General features: G+C 39.4%; 1 protein-coding gene across 2 annotated transcripts; it reads right to left on the bottom strand.

Moving 5' to 3' along the window:
* Positions 1–1,700: 1,700 nt before the first annotated feature.
* Positions 1,701–15,873, bottom strand: pitpnab (phosphatidylinositol transfer protein, alpha b). Of its 2 annotated transcripts, XM_067494670.1 has the most exons (13): positions 15,561–15,873; positions 11,679–11,709; positions 11,557–11,588; positions 9,907–10,052; positions 9,287–9,378; positions 8,616–8,623; positions 8,244–8,318; positions 7,707–7,790; positions 7,519–7,596; positions 6,431–6,541; positions 5,942–6,064; positions 5,669–5,751; positions 1,701–5,026 (listed from the first exon to the last, which is right to left on the bottom strand). In XM_067494670.1, the coding sequence occupies exons 3-12, from the start codon at positions 11,557–11,559 to the stop codon at positions 5,704–5,706; spliced, it is 768 nt and encodes a 255-aa protein (XP_067350771.1). In that variant the 5' UTR covers positions 11,560–11,588; positions 11,679–11,709; positions 15,561–15,873; the 3' UTR covers positions 1,701–5,026; positions 5,669–5,703. The 2 variants fall into 2 exon arrangements, with proteins under 2 accessions (XP_067350771.1, XP_067350770.1); XM_067494669.1 differs by lacking the exon at positions 11,557–11,588 and having other exon boundaries at positions 15,561–15,870.
* Between the last annotated feature and the right edge of the window lie 29 nt (positions 15,874–15,902).

Here is a 15,902-nt window from a genome sequence, read left to right on the forward strand (position 1 = left end):
AAACTGGACCTGTTTTCCTGTGGTGAGTCCTGTTGCTTTATTGTTTGTCCTCTTTTAGGTTTCCTCACTTTGTTCTCAGCTGTTCCCTTTCTGGTTGCAAGGTGCCTGCTCTGGACTTAAAGCGGAACATCGGATCAGGCTTTTATCCCAGGCTGGTTAAGAACAAGCCAGTTATTCATGAATGTCTGTTTATTGAATATTACCATGATGCACAGTATTTGTTGCACTAAAGCTCTCTTTGTATGTTCATTAATAATCCTTCATTTTCTCAACAGTATGGAATGTGCAGGGTGCTCTGCTTCTCTCTGTATTGTTTCTGAGAGCAAAGGGTCGGGGTTATGCCACAGTTATAATAATAACACATGAAAACATGAAAAGCTTTGATGATTAATTGTCAAATAGCGGCAAAATAGACAACAATTAACTGATAAAAACTTTGTTTCATGTTTCAGACTTTTTTCAAACAAAGCTTCGGTTTTCTGCAGAAGCTGCATTATATATTGTACGTTAAACAGTGTGAAGGCTTCAGCTTAACCTCTGGAAAACATTTCTGACGTCCTCAAATCAAATCACACAAGACCAAATTAAAAAGTGTCCCATATGCAGGAAGAATAATTTAAGTAAATGTTATTTATGTTCAAAAGTCTCCACAACAATGCGCCCAAAACACCTTTCAGTGATAATTCGAGAGGTGACACATTTCCTGTGTAGACACCATTCAATTAAGGCACAAGACGTGTGACAGGAGATGATGGTGATGATGTTAGATGTTTAGTGAGTTTAAATTTTGTTCTTGCAAATGCAGAAGCTCACAATTTTCGATTCTGGCCGCGGTCTGATGTGACACCATCAGCTGGTGACGTTTTGTGATTCATATCTGAGCTCTGCACCAATTGTTGAAAGTTGGCAATATTGGCATTTTAGTATTGTTCAAAATCACCTGCACACAAGGAAAATTGCTAAAAACGAACATACCTATAATTTCTACAAATACTGTGGACATTTGATTTCACATGATTCTTTTAGTTTAAAACAGCAGAAAGATTGTCAGCCAATGTGTGTAATTCTAGTACTAATTCTAGTAATTCTAGCACTCTGGCTGATTTGTGGCTGCCATGTTCTGACACCTGTTGATCATTGTCAGTCCATCATAACATCAAAAACATGGCGGATGGTACATTGTGCACCTTTCTGGAAATTGCAAAGTGCTTTATAACAAAAAACAAAAGAAGGGCACAAAAACACACCATTGTATGTGGGGGAAGAGTGAGGTTACGGCTGATCTAAATCAGCTAAACGTCTTTGAAATAATGACATTGTTTTTACTGCTGAGCTAAATATACAGGTTTCTAGTTGAACAGACTTTAGAGTCCACTCACAAACTGGGGAGAATCTCATCAACATCTCACAAAATGTGGAGCAGCTCACTGTCCCATCCCCTCTTCTGCCTCATAATCAGGATTTAGAGTAATCTTTGCCATCCAAAGCCTGATTAATTTCACTCCGCCCACAGTGTGAGGGTGTGTGCTGACTGCTGCCTGCCACAGTCTCTCTATGAAGAAAACTACAGGTGGCGCCAAAAACAAATATTTGTGTCATTTTGGAACCTGTATCCTTTTTCTCATAGCCATGGGCTGCGATCATCGCTCTTGTTTTGCAGTTACGTACAGAATAAAAACAAAATACCATCAGAACTTAGATACAGTTGCTTCTTTTTATTTGTTACTTTACGTCTCCAATGTACAGTAATGTTATTGGAAGATAAGATGACAAAAAGGCACAAATTCACAATAAAAGAAAGAAAAACAGGAGACAGGTTAAAAGGAGAGAAAGAGAGAGAGAGAGAGAGAGAGAGAGAGAGAGAGAGATTTAACAATTTAAAAACAATCTGGGATTGTGGAATCATTTGGTTTGATACTCTGATTATAAATTGAGGAATCTAACAACAGGTATCTATGAGATCGTCTCTGTTAAACTGTGCTCTCTCTTTCACACGTTTGAATGCTGACTTCTGCCTTTGAAAGTGTTTCCTTTGTTTGTGTGTAGCTATGAGCTCTGACCCAGCAGCACCTGGTTGAAGCTATAACTTAATGTAGAATCATTTCCCCCTGATCCTTGTCACGACGACAGGAGGGGCAAAATCTAACTCACACAAAGGCTCCACTTACTGTAATTATGTGGATCAATGAACAGACCCAAGCTGCCGTTGTGTTTTCCATTTCAGTGAGAGAAGTGTGGTTCAGAGACTGACAACAGAGGTACAACAACATTTAGAACAAAAATATATATTTATACACTGTCCTGCCAATGGGACATGGTCAGCTTTGGGGGGGAAGGTGTAATGGAGAGGAAGTAGTGCGCAGGGTTTTTGCTTTTCCTTTAGTTTTTTTTTTTCAAATTCCCACGACAAACCACACAGCAACTCACGTCCACTGCTTCGCTGCAGCGTCATAAAACCTGCAGAAAAATCTACAACTTGTTTTTGTGTGAATTTATGTTTACAACTAAGGGTAAAATTACTTTTTAGTCCTACATTTCAGCAACTATAACACTACATTTTATTACAATAATACCTCTGTGAGAGCAACTTAGACACAGAGGGCTGTGTAACGCTGAAGACTGAGTGTAAGAAGATCACCTGTTGAAAGGACGTTCTGTATGTTTGGCAGGACAGTCTGGTCTACATATATATATGTGTTCATCTACAATAATTTATTTACTATTTACAAAGTTGATACATACAGTACATCCACAAATCTCCATGATTCAGTTGGTAGCCCCATCACAGACAGTGAGTGAGATGCTTGATGGACACGGAGAGATGGACATGGGTCCAGGGTCCATGTGTTGTCTCTAAAGAGTAGGCAACAATAAATGCCTCATAACAATAGGTTCAAAATTGAATCGGTCAAAATATGGAAATATGTTTCACCAAAGCGAGTTTACATTTGTGGACTGTATCAGTTGCCAATAACAGAGCCTTTCCAAAAGTGGCATGTTTATGCCTTATTATACTAATATAATAGCCAATAAAAGAAATCTGAATTTGGATTCATCAGCTACTGCCCACATGCATATATAGGAGTGATCACACTATGTGACGTAAAAAGTAAATTAAATTCTAAATAAAACTAACAAATTAAAAGCGTGACTTTGATTAGATTTTTAAATTGCACAAAAGTAGCTGATAGACAGAACAATAAATCTTCCAATTAATACAGAAGAACAGCAATGCAACTGGCAGGTAATAGGCTTGAAAGTAATTTTAGCAATGTTTTTATTATTCAAATGTAAGGTTGACCTAAATCCAGATTCTAGCAAGGGCCTTTGATGGTCTCTGTTGCTTGCTCTCTAAAGTTTCCACACACAGTTAAAATATGTGGAGTAGGATGTGAAGGAATTGGGAGGAAAGAGGAAAATAAAGATAACTTAGGACGAGGGAGGCCAACAGACATCAGCCCCTTTAGCTCCTTTACATCCTTTCCACTTTACCTGCCCAGCATCAGATCTCTTCAAAGACATGTACACTCATGCACATACAGAAAAACCACGGTATTACAAATAACAGAGATACCAGAATCCGGCAGAAAACTTGCCTCATCCAAAGAAAGTCACAATAAAAACCAGCTTTTCATAAATAATTAAACAACCATCTTTAACTTTCAGCTTGGATTTTGCTCTGCTAGAATTATTCTTAACACTAGGAATGACTACAAAAACGAGATATGTTTGTGGTGATAGAGAAGAGACCAACGTGTCATGGTAGTTATTGCTATCGCTGGATAAGACCATTTATCCACTGGAGTATGACAGAATGAGTGACAGCGCAGAAATGGTTGCCAATCAGCTAAAGTTTTACTTTCAAAGAACAAATGAGGTTTCTGCAGCAAGCGAGAGGAGCTGTATAGCCGTAACAAATCGCTAATGTTGCTGCTAGTGTTAAAGTAAAAGGATGCAAAGTCTGTAGAACGAAAGCATGTTAGACCAAACTAAAGTCCTGCACTTACTTACAGGTTGTACTAGTTGTTTACTGTGCGTTTTCAATTGTAGAACAATACATTTTACTTCTGTCTCTCTGTATGTGTGTGTGCATTACTGTGTATTTGTATTCATAATCTTTAGCTAACACACTTAGTCTGTTTTAGCAGCCCAACAAAACTGTGGAGACATGAAAGGGTCTGGTGAAATACCAATTGAAAATATGGCTGGAAACCTTGATGACCTACAGATGCAACAGGAACACACACACACACAAACTCACAAAGCAACAGTAAAGCAGACGAATGCCTCAACATTTTAAGGAGATACTGGAAAACATCCTGTCTGGCAGGTCAGGAGTAGAGAAGAGACAACATAATACTCTCAGCATGGTTCCCGATGTTGCATCTGCAGTTTCTGGACTTTCAAATTGACTTGAACAACAAAATGAAACACTGAATAAAGCATGACAACGAAGAATCAAACAAAGAAAAGAAAAATAATCACAGGATCAAAACGCAACATTGAGCAGATACAGACTCAGAAAAATTAAACATCCACAGACAAACTCACAGACAAATCCTTTTAAAAACCCAGTTTATATATATATTATATATATATTTATATTTATATATCTCAATACAATTATTTAGCTCCTCAATATACTGTATACTGTATATACACCATTGGGATTTCTCAAGTAGAAATAAATCCTAAATTGCAGAGATAAATGACACTGTTCTCTGCAGTTTAAAATGGTTTACAGACAGAGAGAAAGAGGACTGACTGACAAGATCTATAGTGTTGCTACTGGAGGCCTCAGAGCAGTTAATAAGATGAGGAGAGTGGATGGAAAAACAAACAGACAAATTGTACTCAAGGGAGGAGGAACGGGGCTGGCGGAGATCAGCTAAAAACTCGGTTTACTGGGTCCAGGTCCCTGAAAACCAGATTGTACCAGGGGAGGGGCTTTGAACCATCAGGTCAGGTGTTGGGTCAGTTAGAACAGGAGGAGGATGTGAATCCGCTGGTGTCTGGGTATTCTGGTCTGAAGCAGACAGAAAGACATACTGTAAGAGCACACACAAAAAGTGCTTCCGTCGTTATTATTAACTGTGGGGAATTTGTAAAATACAATCAGATTTGGAGCCCGACTGAGTCTGAATATTGAAACAAACCTAAAGAGAATATGTTTGAAATATTAACAGATGGATCACACAATGTGCATATCAGCATCGTTCCCCGTTTTTCAGCCCGTAACAATTACATTCATACACACTCACTTTGTGTTTACAGCTTGTTCTGCTGAATTAGGTTTTGATTTTGAAGAACTGTGACCGATGTACTGAGAGGTACATCTCTTCGTGAAAAAAAAAAAAAATCGATAAGCTCATTTATATTGCTGTGCTGCCCTGCTCCCCTTTCTACACCTGTTCCCTTTCTCTCATTAGCTCCTTGGTATCCGCCAGCTCACTTCCACTTGCTTAGCTTGTTTACGCCATCATCCCAGCTGCCCCGCTCCCTTCTACACTTTCTTCTTTACATTATCTCTTTGGCTGAAGGTGAACTTTACACAGTGTCCCAGAGTCATAGAGTGTTTTCACAATTAAAGAAGGATTCTACACAGACATACTCAATAACTATCAACAGCAAATACCACAAAATAATGATCCATCTAAATTTCTCTTACCTAATGAGCAGCAGCATTCACAGTCTGACACAACCTCAATCCTCTAGAGCCACCATCCCTTTTACTGGGTCCTTGACTCTCATCTGACACACACACAAAACAAATACAAAGAAATGTTGTAGCTTTGGGACAATTCACATTCTTACCCAAATATACTTGTAAAGGTGCATATACCCTCACAGCCTGTCGTGTTTCAGAACTCTGACTGAATAACAATTTAGCAGAAGACGTCAGCTCTTGACTTCAGAAAATAATTACATTTTTCTTGCTTACCTCGTCGAGCTCCTTGCGTGTCTCCTCCTCCATGCGACGAATGTCTTCCATGTTCAATTCAATCCAATTGTCGATCCAACAGAAAAGCTGACGATGGAAATTAGTGAACAAACGCTTCTCTTGCTGAGGCACAACAAAGAAAAGCAAAGGGAAAGTCATACAGTGGTGAAATAGTGTTGTTGTTCGACCATTGTTATTCCATCCTACTTGATTTATTGTATGTGCAACATTAAACAGAGCAGTACTTTTGTGCAGTTACGACAAACTAATAAGCTGTGGGACACATACAGAATAAAAATCAAAAGTATCTAATGCTAGGACACCTGTAACATACACACAAACAGACACAGGAAATTACACAACTACTTATTTTTAAGATTAACATCACATTCACCAGCTTGTTGTCAACAGTTGCCCCCTTAGCAACCAACCTTGACTTGAGCTTATAAAGATCACAATGTGACAAACTGGTGCGTAGTTGAAACAAACCTTCTGAATAAAGTTTTCCACTTTATTTTGCAGGCCCCACCACTTGAATTTGACAGTGACCAGTTTGTAGGCACACATGTGTGGGCAGTCTGTCTTCTTAGGAAGTTCCTTCTGCAAGTGCACAAATAGGGATTTTTTTTACTTTTGTCAAAGGTTAAATAAATACAATATATTTGACATATTATACTCTAACAGGAAAAACAGTTAAAACACAAATTATCTTCTTTTCCTTTGGGCTGTTCCCTTTCAGGGGTCACCACAGCGAATCATGTGCCTCCATCTAACTCTGTCCTCTGCATCCTCTTCTCTCACACCAACTAACTTCATGTCCCTCAAGGGCAATTTCACCAATTTTCCACTTGCTCTACTATATTTTTAGTTTAGAGTGTAAATGTACCCTCACACCTAAATATATTAAATATTTCTCTGCTTCCAGCTGAAAAACTCCTCCAAATGGCATCATTTGAATTTCAGATGATTGATTTGAGGATTTGAGGAAGTTGAAGCTGGAAAAGCATGTTGACCATGATTAGAAACCTCATAGTATGAGCAACGAGATGACATAATCTGAACTGAACTGTATGTAACTTTAATTGATTAATTTATAAATTTCTGATAAAGTAAAAAGCATAATGTGCATTGAATATCATATTAATGAAAAAAATATTGGTCTTCAAATTCAAACTTTCGCACTCAACTGTTTGCATAATCATAATAAATATTAAAATAGTAAATTATAATACATTTTTTAAAACGTATTTGAACATTTGCTTTAAAAATATAAAAATATTCACCAGCTGCTAGTGTGTTGTGTAGTTTTGCTTTATTTCTAATTGTAGGACGTATCTCCTCCACAGATGATTAAAGCCTACAAATTCCCTGAAAAGCAAGAACTCACTGTTCTAGCAAGTAGCTGTGGCCCATGATTAAATGTTTCTCTTTTGCTCTTGTGCTTAACACTGGTTGAACATCATAGTTACTAGGCAACAGCTGGTGATGCTTTTTATTTTGCACATCATTAATTATGGTCGGAGGTCCCTCTTTATCACATAATTCAATGGTTTCAAACATTTCCACCAAGACACTACCTTCCAGTCTGGTCCCAGGGGTCCCCGTCCTGTCTTTACTGACTTGAACCTGCAAGGATCCTCATCTGGTTTGTAGTCCTGGTTGGAGACAAGAAGGCCCAGCCCAGAATGAAGAGTATGAATAAGATGAAACAAGATTTACAATATCTAGTTGCTGTAATCATCTCATTAGGGTTGAGCATGTTCACCTTTGACTCCACTTGGCTTCTGTCCGCAATATCAATATAGACTACATCTACCTTTTTCCAGGTTTCTGCATCTAAACCATGCACCTTAAACAGAACAACAGAGAACAGAGTATATAGATACACTCAGTCAGCCCAAGACAACAGACACAAGAAGACAAAGCAAAGATTACAAATAGTTTTGAAAGACGTGTGATGCAAATTTATTGAAGTAAACCTGAGCAATGCATTTCTCTGGTATTGAGTCCCTCAGTTTTTGCACGTTCACTGTCTTTTAAATCCTCATATTCATTTACAGTGTATAAAGGGGTATTGTCCCCAAGTAACTATGGCTGCCTAGGACCAGGCAAGAATCCATGAGGTTTTGGTTAGTAATGTTGACACTACACAGTATGCAGTACGAAAATGGACAAAAATATTTGGAATAAATTAAAATCAAGCCAGGAACAAGTGTAAACTTAGTGGAAAAATTAAAAATTGGTAAATTACTTTTTTAGCATTTACATAAGTCCAGTACAGTTTAATAATTTTACTAATTACATTTTCAAGGTGTCCCATGTCAGGTTTGTGCCATGTCTCAATCTTGATCAGGAAGTTGTCTTTCATATACTCATTCTGCAGAGAAAGAAGAATTCATCTTGTGTAAAGTGGGAACAGTAAATCTATACAGTTATATGTAAGTAAGCAAACATAAACATAAATTACAAATGATACCGGTCAGTCTATTGCTTTCACACACACCAACACACAGAGTAATTGTGTCTGGCTGGCCCTTCTGCTTCTGTGTCACTGAAATATATCACATTTCTTACTCAACTTTCAGGCTAATTTGCTCCCTCTTGGCACATCAAAGTTTGGTGTGACGTGATGTGTCAATTTAATTTAAAAGCACAAAACAAATAACATACTTACAGTGATAACTGCACAGCAGATGAAATAAAACATGTGAGAGAAGAGAGAGAAAGAGAAAATGTAATTACATTTAGTTCTTGACAATGCACAGGGGTCAAAGGGAATTTGTTTAACAGTGTGAGGCAAATTATTTTTGAGTGTAGCTTCAGGTTGTGGCTTTGTGGGTCCTGTGTGCTTCTATGACAGACGGCTGTCAGGAAGCTAGTAGTGTGTGTATGATCTCAGCCTGAAAGGCTCAAGTGATTGCAAGGCTCTTCTCACTGGACATACAGTAAATTATTCAACTACTACTTCAAGGTGACTGAGACCCACAGAGGAGAGAGAGAGAGAAAAGGAAGGAGTGAGTTATCCAGAAAGAGTCAAGTCAAGCTTTGACAGATCAGCATTTATCAACACTAAAATTCAAGTCAACTGAATTCTCATTTTTGCAGGATTAAAGTGTAGATTGTTATGTTCATTGCCAATATTTCTAATTATTTGTGTAGATACAGTGCTAGTTTAAAGGCAGTGTGGTTAGAATTATGGGGCTTCCTCCTAGTTTTTGTTTGGCTGTTATCTACAGTACAACAGTAGCAACGTTCAGCCTCCATAGCAACACTGACAACAACAACGGCTTTTTTAAAGCTCAGTTGGTCAGATATGGTGTGTGTGTGTGTGTGTGTGTGAGGTACCTGTGCGACAGTATGGGTATGCATTCCAGGCTTTCTCATGGATGTTGAGAGCTGAAGCTGGAGCCAACATCCTGACAAAAGACGGCACTTTACTGCAAAACAGAAAAGTGAAAACTTAAATGTTTATCATAAAGTTTAAGGTTATTCAAATCTTAATCTTAAACATTGGGAATTAAACATTCTTTTAATCAGGAGAGTGATGAAAGACTTTGGTGCACGTGTTAATTTGTGATTGAATATCTTGAAGCCGTGGTTCCTACAGTATAGACCACAATCTACCCATGTGAGCCTATAAACACAATACTGGTGAAAGGCTAAGTGAGGAGAAATGTTGCTAACTGTTAACTGTTGACAACATTTGGGCTCCAATCCTAACACACTAAACCTTTACCCTGAAATGTAATTGTTGAGTAAACATCTTTCAGCAAACTACTCCCTACAATGTAATGGTTTCAGGTTACTAGACCGCATGAAAGTGAACCAGACTTGGAAATGCAGGGATGAGAGATTGAGGTGGGAAACTGTATCGAGGTGACCTTGATGAAAGGAAGAGGTCTTCCTGAACTTTCTATTAACTTCTTGCTGTTTTTAGCATTTCAGCATCTTGGACAACTGCTTACCTCTGCAGGTGGTAAATTTTGTGCGTGTACTGTCCCTTCTCTCCCTCTTTCTCATAGGGCTCATTTTTTAGCACCTCCACTCCTTCTCCTCCACCCGTCTCATTTTTACTGGCCTCAGCCACAGAGTACAGCTGGCCAACCTGGTACTGAAGAAAAGGGATAAAAACAACTCAGGTTTTATTTGCAGCAGAAAGTGTATTTAACAGTAAAAATAAGAGAAATAAACACCAGTTTTCCTCTAGTGTGATTTTAATAATATATCATCAGGAATTAACTTCCGTAGTCACATACTCAGATGTGCTTTCATTTGTCCCTAAACCCTCATGCACTGCGTATTTTTCCTTCTCCCCTTCCTCTCTTCCTCTTATCCATATTTGCTCCTGAGGGTACATCTGAGTGTATAAATCATTTCATTTCTTAATTACTTCCAATCAATACTATAACCTTTGCACAAAGCTTCCAACACTTCCAACACTCATGACCAAGGATCATATCCATATAGTCATAACTACTCTATTATAGTCATTGTAAAGAAATTAAACTTTTTTCTATACCACGTATATAATGAATTTTCATTTGGTAAAATGCAAATGCATGTTCACAAACATGAGAATCCCCTGGGATCAACTAGTGCTCTCCACAGACAAAACCCACAATTTAGCAATTTCTTTGGATCTGACAGTGAACTTTTCTGCCACTGAAACTTTTCAGTATCAGACTCTGTTGAACCAGAATCTTTTGACCTCTTGTACTCAAGGTAATTTTAAAAACGGAAAACAACATGTAAACTACACATTAATTTTAGTAATAGCAATTGGGCAACAGCATTAGACAAGTTTAATTCAGAACTCCATGTTCAGCAAAAGCAGAGCTTTTTACTTTCACAAAAATAAAACAGAGATAAAGCTAAAAGGATGAGTCCTGTTAACAAGCGGGGAATTCAGTATTCATGCAATTTAGTAAATTCCCCAGGGAGCATCACCACAAACCCTAAACAGCTGAAACACTCTCATTTAACAGTTATTCCCCCAAACAAAATCTTTGTTGAAATAGATTAATTCACTGTCTTTGTGGAGGCAATATGTGGATGAATGCAGATTATCTGTGCAGTGACAAGTAGCTGAAGACTGCTGCTCCAGAGAGGGAGACAGAGAGGACGAGGCTTGAGAGGAATGCGATTGAAGGGCAGAGGGGGCACATGTGGATGTTACTCAACTGACTTCAGGCTTTGCAGATCACATTTAAGTAAAATACGTCTCCTTTAGTAGTTTTCCAGTGGTGACACAGAATGCTGAATGGGAAACAGTTTCCAGGCCTGCTGTTTGAGATTAAACCTCCCACATTATGTAGAGATATGAATACAAAACCAAGACAAATAAACATGTGTAGATCTAAAGCTCCCATATGCCAGAGGAAATACTCCCCTCACAGGTTATCACGAAGTTAATCCGTATGTGAAACTGTGTGTGCGTGAAGATTGAATACGTCGACGAGGGGCAATGTCATGGAAGTACTTTCAGGTGACTCAGTACAATGCAAGGCTGAATAGACGAACAAAAAGCAGTGGAAATGAGAGTAGCATGGGACAGAGGGATACAAAGACAGAAAGAGGACGAGGACTATGAAAGACTGTGTCGCTGAAACATTTACCATGATGGATGTTCATCAGAGCTGCGACATATCTTGAGACAACAAGTTTCAAAGGGGATTACTGCTGTAATTGGAAATTTAAAAAAGCAATTTTCGGTGGTAGAACATGAACATAAACCTACCTCTTCCACAGAGATCGGAAGAATCACTCGGCTGGAAGAGAGGGAAAAAGAGGGAAAGTTACTCATCAAATCATGAGGTATCAAACCTACTGAAGTCCGTTGTTGTATTATGGATAGTGCTGTGTGTCATTGTCTGTAAAACATTAGTTATTTTAAAACTATTACCTCAGTCAATAACACATTGATAGCAGAGAATAGACTTGATATATACTTGATGAATAAAAAGTGCGTTTGGTTTTGCTGTACTTACAGAGGACAGGGGCCATTATTATATGATATTTATTATGCTGTAAATTGGAAATAATGAACTTCCTCTGTGAACTGAATTACCCTGTGACACGGACAACACAAGCTAAAATCCTTAACCATTTACCTTGATGCAAATATGACAAATTATCTAACAAATGTGTATCAGCTTCATGATATTGCCTCTCGTCAGTAAAGTGGGAATAAGGTGACATAGTTTTTGTAACGAGTTATACATCCAGTATATGAGTTATAAAAACAGTACATGATCAAACAGACTGTCAACTCTAATCAGTAGCACGTTAGCGCTTCACAAGTTTCTTCTTTTAGGAGGAATTTCACTTTACAAAGCGCAGAGCTGACTGTCTTATATAAATGATGAGACTGTTTTCCTATTCCATGATGTCACACAGTTTCCTTTATTAACAAAAACATAGGAGAATCAATGTAACATTTCATACTGAGCAAAAAACATGTCATTACATATAAAAAGCTTGTATTTCACTTTGACACTGTGATGCAGAGTCATCAGCAGAGAACAAATGATCTATTCTTTTTTAATTTTGAGGAGAAGCTGAGGATATGTTTTACTGAAGCAAGGAAAGCGACAAACCCAAAAACTGGGATGCGGCATCAGGCTTTTCGGCCTTTTTTCTGAGAAGTTCTTCTAAAAACATTTAGAAAACTTTACACTAGATGTTATACTTTATATCAGAGCTAAACTAAATTATACATTATATCATCGTTGTTCTTCAGAGGACTACATCATTGTTTTAACCTTCTTTTAAAGCAACAAATGCTGCTCTGCTCAGTCCCAACCAGCTCGCTGTGAGCTAATTGATTGCACTTCCTTCAGGGTGGTTTGTTTTCCTTCTCTTTATTGATGTTTCAGCTGCATTTTCAACTGTTTCCCTTTTTATTTTATAGCTGTTCAGTTTTCTAACATCGGATGTTGTCACAGCTTTGGTGAACACCAGCATCCTCTGTAGTGGGTAGGAACACATGGAAGGCATATGGCGAACAATCGATGTTATTGGATCCCTCCCTCAAATATATGCAACTAAATCAATGTAATCTAAGATTGTGGGGACACAGCAGATGCACACAGTCTACTCAAAGAATATTATTCCTTCAGAAATAGCACTTTGTCATTTGTGTGCCATCTTGCTTTTAGCCATATTTTGTTTGTTTCGACCATTTTTCTATTTCACTATGTTTACAAGAGTGTGTATTGGGAAATGGAGCTTGCCATCAAATGGACACATAAGTCGCACACAGCCAACAAGATGATGACATCTATGCCAACTCTTTTTCTGATGGAGCCCAGAACAAATTTGTTTTTGCACACAGTTTGACTAGGTGGCAACAGGCCCTGTGAAACAGAGAAAATGGTAAAACATCCACCTAACAGTTCAGCATGTTGCACTTGGTGAGTCAGCGATCTGTCATCAGTGCTGCGAACATCAAGATTTACATGTATGAGGATGCAGGGTTGGTTTACTTCTTCGGTTATGTAATTCCAATTATTAATGTACATGAGTATTATGTGTGAAGAAACATTCACTTTACAAACACTTGCACACACACAATTTCGGAGCCCTTTTGTGTATACAGACGGCAGCAGCAGCACCTTAAGCACCTCTTTTGTCTACATTTTGTATGTATACAGTATGTAGCTTTGTTGACACCCAAAGTCACATAATCCTGCATCCCACTCGCTTCAAAGTGTAATCTGGGTCTGAGTCCCAGCCAGAGACTGGATGGGAGACCAGATGCTGCCAGTAAAACAGAGTGAGTGAAATCCAAAGGCAGTATATAATATGAATCCGCATTTTATGTTTCTTTACAATAAGCAATTCCTTTGCAGTTTGTTGGGAAAAGTATTTACTGCAACAATGTCTCGAAATGTCTTTTATGTAGCTTGTAGTGTGTATTAAATGTTCAACAGAACAAAATTCAAACACTCAGTAGAAGGTAAAACAAGGACTAAAGTCACCTTAATGCTCGCTGTCTGCAAATCCCCTTGGTCTGAAGCTCTTGTCAGAATATCAGGTGTCTTCCTGTTGCTTCAGAAAACAAACACCTGTCCTGCCTTGCATGTCTTTTCTGCCTTTTCTCTGTCTCATTTTATCACTCTTTCACTCCAACTCACATCATAAACTGCACAGGGGTTCTCACATTACGGCACAAGTGCTAAACCACATGGAAGCAGGAAAAAAGTGCACCAGGACTGATTTAGGTCAGTGGTTCAGTCAAAAAACCCTGACTGAACAGCAGCAGGACATGGATCAAGTCACTGTCTCTTGACGCCTGGGATAGTATCTTAGTGCATGTGTGCATGTACAAGCCTGTTTGTGTGTCCACGTGTTGACAGTGTGTAAGTGCATTCAACATTTAATCGTGACTGATTTAATTAATTTCCAGGCAGACCGTTGAGGCCCAGACTCTCCCTAATCACTTCAGATCTTTAGCCACACTCTCACTCTGACGCTGAGGTTTTTTTATTGTGCTGGGCCATTTATTGAATAAATACATGCGGTGAGAAGTCAAGACAATGTAATGATGATAAATGTTCGGCATCAGCTGCCAGTACATGACAATTAGGTCAATTTACTCTGCTCTTGGGGTAGAATTGTGATTTAAACAATGAATAAAAAACACTTTTTTATATATTTGATGGAAAAGAGGATCCAAGGACTAAAGTCGCATTATACATGGGATCACTTTTTTACAGGTGGGTCACTGTCTGGGGTTCACACTGACACCAGCTGAGAGCGTTAAAATGAAGGGACCTTCATCCTGTTCCTTAAATATAATATGTATTTTATCTGAGGCCAATATCATCCCAACTCCACTGAAATCCGTCGGCCTTACAGCAGATTCTGAGAAGGCCTCGGATGTTCTCTCAGTACATCGTGGCCTGTACAAAGTAACGTGTTAAAAATCCTCACATCTTTCCCTTTGTAAGAACCGATCCGTCTCTTCGGCCCAGCGGTCAAATTCTCATAAATATCTCAATCGATCGTCAAAGCCTCTACATCTCTTTGCCAACGCTTTGCACCCACCTCCCATACGTGCCCACTCCCACCCATTCTCCCCTCCAACATCCCTCCACCTATCTCCATTCCTCCAGAGGTAAATGCCGGAATGCTCCATCAGCCGTTTCACCTTCACCGTGCATCAATAACATGGTCAGAGCGGCTCACGGCCACGGACGCTGGCACGGCCCGACGCGGCTCACACCAGCCATTTCTGCCTCAACAACAGCGCTTCTCCCGAGCATCCGTCATTTTAGCACAAGAGCAAAAGGATTTATAGCTTTCGCCCAAGCGAAAACCTCCCGATTTTTACTTGGAGGCTTGTGATGCAAAATGTGAAGGGCACAGCCTGCGCCGGCTGCTGATGCAACTACGGCCGCTTAATTCGGTGAACACTTCACCGTGATGGAGTGTCGTATACATGAAAATGATGACAGACATTAAGTCAACCAGATACGGGATGTGGACATCACCGCGGCCCCATTCTTGTAATTCCACTCCCGGGCAACTGGCCACAATGTCAGCACCGCGAGTCCCACACGGAAAAACCCACATTTCCCTCTCACACACGCTCACACCTGTTCCCATAGCTACTTACTATTCCTTTATGAGCATTTTTGGCCGTGCAGTGGATCCCAGAGGGACGCAGCTCAATACAGGTCCAGAACCAGGGTCGATCCCTCCCTCCGTTAGTCTCTTCTTTCTCTGCTTGCTTCTCTCCCACCTCTCCCCCTCTATGTCATTCTACCTCCACAGTCGCTTATTTTCTTCACATTCACTTCCTGATCGGGGCCGCGGCGCGGCGGTGCTGTTGCGCGCAGAGGCCTGTGCAGACCAAGCTGCACGCAGAAAACGATGGTTCTAACAGGGTGGTTTGTGGTTCTTGTAGCTATGGTTCACGTAGCATGCACACAACGAAGGAAAATGGCCACCAAAGATT

The sequence above is a fragment of the Channa argus genome, chromosome 24 (assembly GCF_033026475.1).
Source record: "Channa argus isolate prfri chromosome 24, Channa argus male v1.0, whole genome shotgun sequence".
Lineage (NCBI taxonomy): Eukaryota > Metazoa > Chordata > Actinopteri > Anabantiformes > Channidae > Channa > Channa argus.